At 45.5% G+C, this 8,762-nt stretch overlaps 1 protein-coding gene across 1 annotated transcript in view; it reads right to left on the minus strand.

Moving 5' to 3' along the window:
- LOC584952 (receptor-type tyrosine-protein phosphatase N2) overlaps nt 1-4,794 on the minus strand; it is a 43,003-nt gene extending 38,209 nt beyond the window's left edge. Inside the window, exons 1-3 of the mRNA XM_030990909.1 lie at nt 4,555-4,794; nt 3,331-3,534; nt 2,760-2,907 (exon numbers count right to left, since the gene is read on the minus strand). Coding sequence (XP_030846769.1) covers nt 2,760-2,907; nt 3,331-3,534; nt 4,555-4,794 — 592 coding nt within the window. The remainder of the gene's footprint in view (nt 1-2,759; nt 2,908-3,330; nt 3,535-4,554) is intronic.
- Nucleotides 4,795-8,762: the final 3,968 nt, after the last annotated feature.

Here is an 8,762-nt window from a genome sequence, read left to right on the forward strand (position 1 = left end):
TTTATTTCATATTAATATTGTAAGAGAGAGCCGGAGATAGAAACATACTATAGGAATAATGGGCCTGGACAAGATCATCTTTAATATGCTGGACGTAATATGTCTGTTTTGTGAAGAAAAACAGATACATATCTGTAATATTTGTCATACATGTAATTTCCCCATTATTTTCCAGGTCAACTGGCACATGAGGGGGGGGGGGGGTACTATGTAATCTCTGTCTGCATGTTTGAAAGTATCACAAGATGGCACTCTTCTGTTATCAGAACTACAACAAATTAACAAGAAGTGCAGCTTCCCTCTTCACAAACACACTTCACCACTAAACCAATACACAGATGGCGCTATTGCATTTCTCTGTTAATAACAGTTTGGTTTTGCGATCCAGTGATATAAAATGTAAGTATTATGAATAGTTGGGGTTCAGAAAATAGGCAGGGAGAAGAGAGGATGTGGGAAGAGGATGAGGAGGGGTAGGAGGGGATTGGAGAAGTGGAGGGGAAGAGGAGGGAAGGGGGAAGGGATAGGGGGAAGGGATAGGGGGAAGGGATAGGGGGAAGGGATAGGGAGAGGAGGGGAGAGGGGGGTAGAGGTGGGAATGAAGGGGAGTGGGGCAAGAGGGGGGCAATAGGAGAAAAAGGATGGGGAGGGGAAGGGGGAGGGGGAGAGGATGGGCAAAGAGGGTGAGGAGGGTAGAGGAGGGTGAGGAGGGTGAGGAAAGGAGCAGGAGGGGTAGGAGGGGAGGGGAGGAAGGGGAGGGGAAGGGGTTACTTACAAGGGACGGCAGCATGGGGAGGGGGAGAGGATGGGGGAAGAGGGAGAGAGGAGGAGCAGGAGGGGTAGGAGGGGAGGGGAGGAAGGGGAGGGGAAGGGGTTACTTACAAGGGACGGCAGCATGGGGAGGGGGAGAGGATGGGGGAAGAGGGGGAGAGGAGGAGCAGGAGGGGTAGGAGAGGGGAGGAAGGGGGTAGAGGGGGGGGGGAGAGGGTGAGGAGAGGAGCAGGAGGGGGAGGAGAGGAGCAGGAGGGGTAGGAGGGGAGGGGAGGAAGGGGAGGGGAAGGGGTTACTTACAAGGGACGGCAGCATGGGGAGGGGGAGAGGATGGGGGAAGAGGGAGAGAGGAGGAGCAGGAGGGGTAGGAGGGGAGGGGAGGAAGGGGAGGGGAAGGGGTTACTTACAAGGGACGGCAGCATGGGGAGGGGGAGAGGATGGGGGAAGAGGGGGAGAGGAGGAGCAGGAGGGGTAGGAGAGGGGAGGAAGGGGGTAGAGGGGGGGGGAGAGGGTGAGGAGAGGAGCAGGAGGGGGAGGAGAGGAGCAGGAGGGGTAGGAGGGGAGGGGGAGGAAGGGGAGGGGAAGGGGTTACTTACAAGGGACGGCAGCATGGGGAGGGGGAGAGGATGGGGGAAGAGGGAGAGAGGAGGAGCAGGAGGGGTAGGAGGGGGAAGGAAGGGGAGGGGAAGGGGTTACTTACAAGGGACGGCAGCATGGGGAGGGGGAGAGGATGGGGGAAGAGGGGGAGAGGAGGAGCAGGAGGGGTAGGAGAGGGGAGGAAGGGGGTAGAGGGGGGGGGGAGAGGGTGAGGAGAGGAGCAGGAGGGGGAGGAGAGGAGCAGGAGGGGTAGGAGGGGAGGGGGAGGAAGGGGAGGGGAAGGGGTTACTTACAAGGGACGGCAGCATGGGGAGGGGGAGAGGATGGGGGAAGAGGGAGAGAGGAGGAGCAGGAGGGGTAGGAGGGGAGGGGAGGAAGGGGAGGGGAAGGGGTTACTTACAAGGGACGGCAGCATGGGGAGGGGGAGAGGATGGGGGAAGAGGGGGAGAGGAGGAGCAGGAGGGGTAGGAGAGGGGAGGAAGGGGGTAGAGGGGGGGGGGGGGAGAGGGTGAGGAGAGGAGCAGGAGGGGGAGGAGAGGAGCAGGAGGGGTAGGAGGGGAGGGGAGGAAGGGGAGGGGAAGGGGTTACTTACAAGGGACGGCAGCATGGGGAGGGGGAGAGGATGGGGGAAGAGGGAGAGAGGAGGAGCAGGAGGGGTAGGAGGGGGAAGGAAGGGGAGGGGAAGGGGTTACTTACAAGGGACGGCAGCATGGGGAGGGGGAGAGGATGGGGGAAGAGGGGGAGAGGAGGAGCAGGAGGGGTAGGAGAGGGGAGGAAGGGGGTAGAGGGGGGGGGGAGAGGGTGAGGAGAGGAGCAGGAGGGGGAGGAGAGGAGCAGGAGGGGTAGGAGGGGAGGGGGAGGAAGGGGAGGGGAAGGGGTTACTTACAAGGGACGGCAGCATGGGGAGGGGGAGAGGATGGGGGAAGAGGGAGAGAGGAGGAGCAGGAGGGGTAGGAGGGGAGGGGAGGAAGGGGAGGGGAAGGGGTTACTTACAAGGGACGGCAGCATGGGGAGGGGGAGAGGATGGGGGAAGAGGGAGAGAGGAGGAGCAGGAGGGGTAGGAGGGGGAAGGAAGGGGAGGGGAAGGGGTTACTTACAAGGGACGGCAGCATGGGGAGGGGGAGAGGATGGGGGAAGAGGGGGAGAGGAGGAGCAGGAGGGGTAGGAGAGGGGAGGAAGGGGGTAGAGGGGGGGGGGAGAGGGTGAGGAGAGGAGCAGGAGGGGGAGGAGAGGAGCAGGAGGGGTAGGAGGGGAGGGGGAGGAAGGGGAGGGGAAGGGGTTACTTACAAGGGACGGCAGCATGGGGAGGGGAGAGGATGGGGGAAGAGAGGGAGAGGAGGAGCAGGAGGGGTAGGAGGGGGAAAGAAGGGAAGGGGAAGGCGGTTACTTACAAGGGATGGCATTCTTGACCCTGTTCTTGTTTGCGTTCTCGGGTGCCTTGCCAGCATCCTGGGTGCATGGGTCAGCCTCGTAACTACAGAGGGCCTCCCACTCCTTACTCATACGATCTTTGTTGTTCAGGTGGTCCTCCATGTAACTCTGTGGAGAGGAGAAATTAAAAATTGAATTAAAAAAACAGGCATAGTTATACATGAGCAAATCATATACATAAACATCTAATGTATATAGTGTTTATATTACACATTAATGTAATAGCTACCACTTACATGTACAAGACTGATTTAGTTATATATACATATGTTTGTATTCCAGGGGCTTCATATTTGATAAAAGGCATAACACATGACTGTTCTAGGATGTCATAATCACTCCCTATTTAGCAGAAAACAAGTCTACAAGGAAAATGTTGATTGTAAAATAACCCTGACTCATGACATTTCTGGCAAAGACTTGAGGACAGGCTTATAATTAGACTCCTATTATCAAAACCACATACTTTACACAAAGAAAACACTCTTTATTCAAATTCTTTAAAAATTAACAAGAGAGGGCGACATTTACCAGGACCACGTGACCCGTAGAGATGTCCATATTGGACTGGACCGGTTCCTCGCTCCATGACGACGTGCTGCTGCGGCTAGACGGGCTGGGTTGAGCGCCCTCACTTGCTGCCACGCTGCTCACGCGAGTCAGCGGTTCAGGCTTGTCCGACTTGGTCGCCATGCGCTGACGGCATAGGTCCTGGAGGTGGGTTGGGAAGAAGGGCAGTATTGTGAAAAACAAGGAAATCACGATGATTTTAAATGTTAGTAAATTTTCATGAAATACATTTTGTAATTCATGAACTCTTTGATGAGTTTGGATGTCTTAGTAATGGTACTTCCCAACTGTCGTGAACTGGATCAAGATGTGCTTTCAAAAATCAAAGTTGATTTCATAGATCCCATTGCTGCCACCATAATGAGTTTGAGGGTCTTAGTAATGGTAGATAACTCGCATATTGTAACACTCTTTGTATGGGAAGAGGGCAGTATTGTAAAAAACAAAGGAAATAATGATGATTTTAAATGTTAGGTGCACTAAATCCTAGTTCATAATGTTTTCAAACAAAAATTAGGGTGCTCTGAAGTTCTCAGAGGTGTTGCAAGTTGGGACCAAAGGTGCCCAAACACCAGTATAAAATGTCACATAGCATTTAGACTGCTCTAGAATCAGTGACCTCTAAATCAGAAATCATATACTACTTCCCGGTACTGACTTTGTCCAGTCTTTAGTTAAAATGCTTCATGAGCTATTTAATTTTAGGTCAGTCTTGGATGGGTACTCCCAAAGTGCCCTAAAATTTGGGCCCAGTGTTTAATGACATACATGTATGTATATGCTCAGGTAAGTTAAGGCACTCCAGAATAACCCTTATAAATGTCGCTTAGGGCACAGCAGGAGAGGGGTACGAGTCTGCTAAAAAAAAAAAAAATTAAAAATGCGGGACCAGCTTAGACACGGTGCTTTTAATAGTGATTGACGCAGATTTTATGATGCTACCACTTTTGTTCACAACCATAATAATAATAGGCATTTCTATAGCGCCGTTTATCTAGAAATTCTATTCCAAGGTGCACTAATTATTACCCGGGCTTTAAACTAGCTGCCATTACAGTGTTCTAGCATTTCATTATTTCTCATTAATTTCGATATGTGTTGTTTTAAGATGAAAATATATGATGATATTATTTGATTCGATTTGATTTGATATGATTTGATTTGACGCGGACAATTTCAACTTACTTGGTAGTCAGCAGAAGCCTCGTTCCCGTTCTCTCCTTCAGACTGCTTCAACTCTGTCACCTTAGCCTTCTCATTGGACCGCTTCTTGAGGCAGTACACCGTTACTATGGCGATCAGGATGCCCACCACGCAGGCCACAAGCACCACAGTGAGGATGACCAGCGCTGCGTTGTCGGAACCCCCAGCCGACACCACCTTGACCGGCTGTAGAGGGAGACAGACAGAGGATAGGAAAGACATGATAATTATATTGAATAATACATGTCACTTTATAAAGCGAAATGAACAGTAAGTTCATGCACATAGAAATAGGATCCTGGACTTGTAGACAAATTTCTCCTAACAGTAAAAACATGTGATGGCAATGACTGGACTGGTGAGGGCAGCAGACAAAGAAAAGATAGAACTGACATTGACATTAGCCCCTTTGATGTGCTATGGATAGAAATTCCCATTGAAGGACTGTACTATTTACGATGTGTTTGGACTCGGAGTGGTTTTTTTTTCCTTCCAATTTTTAAAAGAAAGAAATTATTCTTTCAAAATTATTAATGATACAAAGAATGAAACTCAAAATTCATCATCTTGAGGTTCATAAATTGTTCATATATGTAAACTCGGTGGTGCAAAAGGAGTTAAAAGATTGGATATGAACTTATGAAGATATCATTTTGGCCCCATTGTTTTGATTACATGCACAAAGATCGACAATTTTCTGTTTTGCTGCCCAACTGTAATTATCTTGAAAAGAAAGATAACACTGTTGAACTAGATCCCAACTTCATGGATTATTTTGTTTCAATCACAGGTAGACATATATCTGCATATACATTTAAAAAGCAAATAAGTTCAATGAACAATTCACTACCACAGAAATTACAGCTTATATCCTCATAACCTTGAGTGTTCATGAAAAACAAAACGTATGAAGTATATAAAATTCATGGTAACCAGAAAGTGACATTCACCACTGCACTCCTATCAATACAAAGCATTCAAACATTCATAATAAATGTTTCAAAACCATACCGGTAAACATTATTATATGACTCAAGCAAATTTAAACAGGTTAAACACTAAAATAATCAACCATCCACATGTCCTTATCATACCTATGCTACACATTAAGTACTTCCTTGATCTCCTAATGGAACGAGCAATGCAGTTATGAAGAATATCGTTCAGGTATTTGCATACTCATCAATAATAATTTCTAATACTATTCTTGGCTCTCTTGATCGGTCTAGCTCTTTAAGGCACTTGAGAAGTAATTGAAATCCTAGCATATATCTAAAGCGCTGCTATCAAATCGGATTACCTTAAGTTTGTTACTGCATATGATCTTGCGTTTGCAATGACCAATAATACTTCCGTGAGCGTTAGCTATCCACTCATTCACAACCAGCAATTGCAATCTTTCAACTTGATAACAGCTATACTGTTTTCACACTGGCAATATTTTGCTTAACCCTGTACTATAGGTGGGGTTAAGGGGGGTCTTAGCCCCACCTATAGTACGGGGTTAAGCCTATTCCACTTTCTGTTCAGACTGGTTTTTACCAAAGTGGGCTAAAGTTGGCTAACCCCACCTATAGTATGGGGTTAACTAACCCTGCAAAATAGCAGGGCTAAATCCGCAATTGTGGTGCTAACTCCTGCTAACCCCGCAATTGCGGTGCTAAGCAAATGAATGAGAACAGAATCGAAAAATAGTCCGGTACTACGCAATGGAGCGTATCGAAGCTGGCCAGATGCGAAGTATGTCCAATCATAACATTCACGATATCCGGGGTTAACGAATTGCAGTGAGAACAGCTAGAATTTTCTTATTCCGGAATAGGCCCTAGTACGGGACTAAAAACAGCGTGTGTGAAAAGCCCCCAAAATAATCCGGGGTTAAGGATAGTACGGGGCTAAGCAAAGTACAGGGTTAAGCAAAACCAGTGTGAAAAGAGTACTAGTGACTCAAAGTTAATGGGTTTCTAATTTTTTCTCTAAATATGCTCTTAATTGGTGTATAGTTTCAGTGGTAGATCCGGGGTTGAAGGAAGGCATAGTATAACCCCAAATATTCGGTTCTCGTTCATAAAGACCTTGACCATGAGACTATACTTCCTTTCCACAACCATATACCACAAATGGGCTCGACTATAAAAGGAATAGAATTTCTCAGGTACTAGCCATAATTATCTAGTTGAGAGAGTATACTTCTATTCTAAGAAATTTATGGTTTCGATCTCTCACATTAAATCCAAGTAATAGAACTCTCCAGAAAAAACAGCAACAATCTGCTTTCAAATATAAACAATTGAAAGAGAGCAAACACACAAAATATGCTCCAATTTAAATACAACAGACAATACAGTTTCTGCTTTATATGGAGACATTAAAACAACTAACACAGCATATAGATCCACTACTATTAAATGTGTTTGTACTGGTGCTATATGTCCTACCCAATGCACAAGGCTCCAAATTCAATACACATTCAATTTCATATCATTCAATGATTGTCATCCAGATATTTCCCACGAAAATTCCTCAAGAAATATACAAACCTGCAAGCCATCCTTCCCATCATACAGATAGCGAATATTATTTCTCCAATATCAGTAATTATTCTTTCTCCAATTGATAGTACTCCTCCAAAGCTTCAACACCACCACCACGTGGACCCCAAACTTTCGGTCTTCCCGCGCATCCTATGATCTTAATAATTCACATATAATTTTCCAAGTTTAATGTGTGAGTCATGTCTATGAATATCTTGCGACGTTTGCATGTCTCTAAACGCCCTGTACTTTGTCCCGTCTTATCGCTGAATGCTAACATACAGAAGTACCTCGATGTGGGATAACAATGAATGAGCAAACAGCCAAAACTAAACGCAGCTGTTCATTTTCCGGTATATAGGCAGACAAGGAAGATGCACGAAGCCGTTCACATCGAGAGCCAAGTTTGGTGCCAAGAGTTATTAGTTTAAATGATGCATTAAAAATGATTTCTGCAATCGTACAAGAGTACCCTGAAAGCATCGACTGCTGTGTGAGGTTCTTCTACATGCACTTACTCTGACTACAAGGAACATTGAATTTGCATAGTTAGAGTGCACAAAACAACTAGGTCGCTGAAGGTTATAACTTTTAGATATTTTATGACAATCAATACATACTACACAGTGAACCAACAAAAATAATCCTAAAATGTATTGATATGCTATAGCATCAATATAAATTCATATAATCAGATCACATTCAGATACACTTTCATATCCCCCCCCTTCATCTCTCTCTCTCTCTCTCTCTCTCTCTCTCTCTCTTCTCTCTCTCAAAAAATACCCTTCTCTAAGGTACTCTGATCAATACTGCAGTTCAGATATATTTCCCCCTATTACAGTGTAGAACATGAACTTTGGGTTATTTGAGATAAATGGAATCCTTTGCTGCAATTCAAAAGACAGGTTAAGAAACTAGATGATAACAGTAACATTCTCATTTTAAAGTATCACTAAAAATGCCATAATCAAGAGAGATCTAGAGAAATTATTTCCAGTGGAGATTCACACAGGTTGCTTCCCTGTATAAAGCCATTATCCAATGAATTCCCCAACATTCAAGTACAGGTATAACGCAATATTCAAATCAAAGCAAATATTAACAATATGAACCAATCATTGGCATCGAATGGTACTTGCAAGCATAAAGCAATCCTCGACCTGAAGCAAACATCAACAGCGACCCTATCAATGCCATGGAATCAAGTTCCTCCTCAGAATCGCTTAAATCAACTACAACTCATCTTGCGAAAACAAGTGGTTTCCTGATATAAGAGTTTGGCAAACGTACAAACAATCCAGTCCAAACACACAGAAAAGCTGGGCATCTTAATTCATCCATATATGGTATTCGTTTCATTCACTGCGTTGCCTATAAACACACCACGTTCATATTCACAGAGAAGCATTAGTGCTACCGAAATGATCCAGAGGTAAATTAGGCTACTTTTGATATTCAAAGGTAATAGAGATCCTGCTCTACATATGCTTTGGCCAGAATTAGATAATGATTTAATTTTCTACCATTCGAAAGTAAAACATACAACGCATCAATGCATTTGGAGATGAGTCCATCCGAACCCAGTACTTCTTTATAAGAAAGATACAGACTCCCAGTTCAGAGTCACAGGCATTCGACCCCCTCACAAAAAGG

Source organism: Strongylocentrotus purpuratus, unplaced genomic scaffold (assembly GCF_000002235.5).
Source record: "Strongylocentrotus purpuratus isolate Spur 01 unplaced genomic scaffold, Spur_5.0 spur5_scaffold_19, whole genome shotgun sequence".
Classification (NCBI taxonomy): Eukaryota; Metazoa; Echinodermata; class Echinoidea; order Camarodonta; family Strongylocentrotidae; genus Strongylocentrotus; species Strongylocentrotus purpuratus.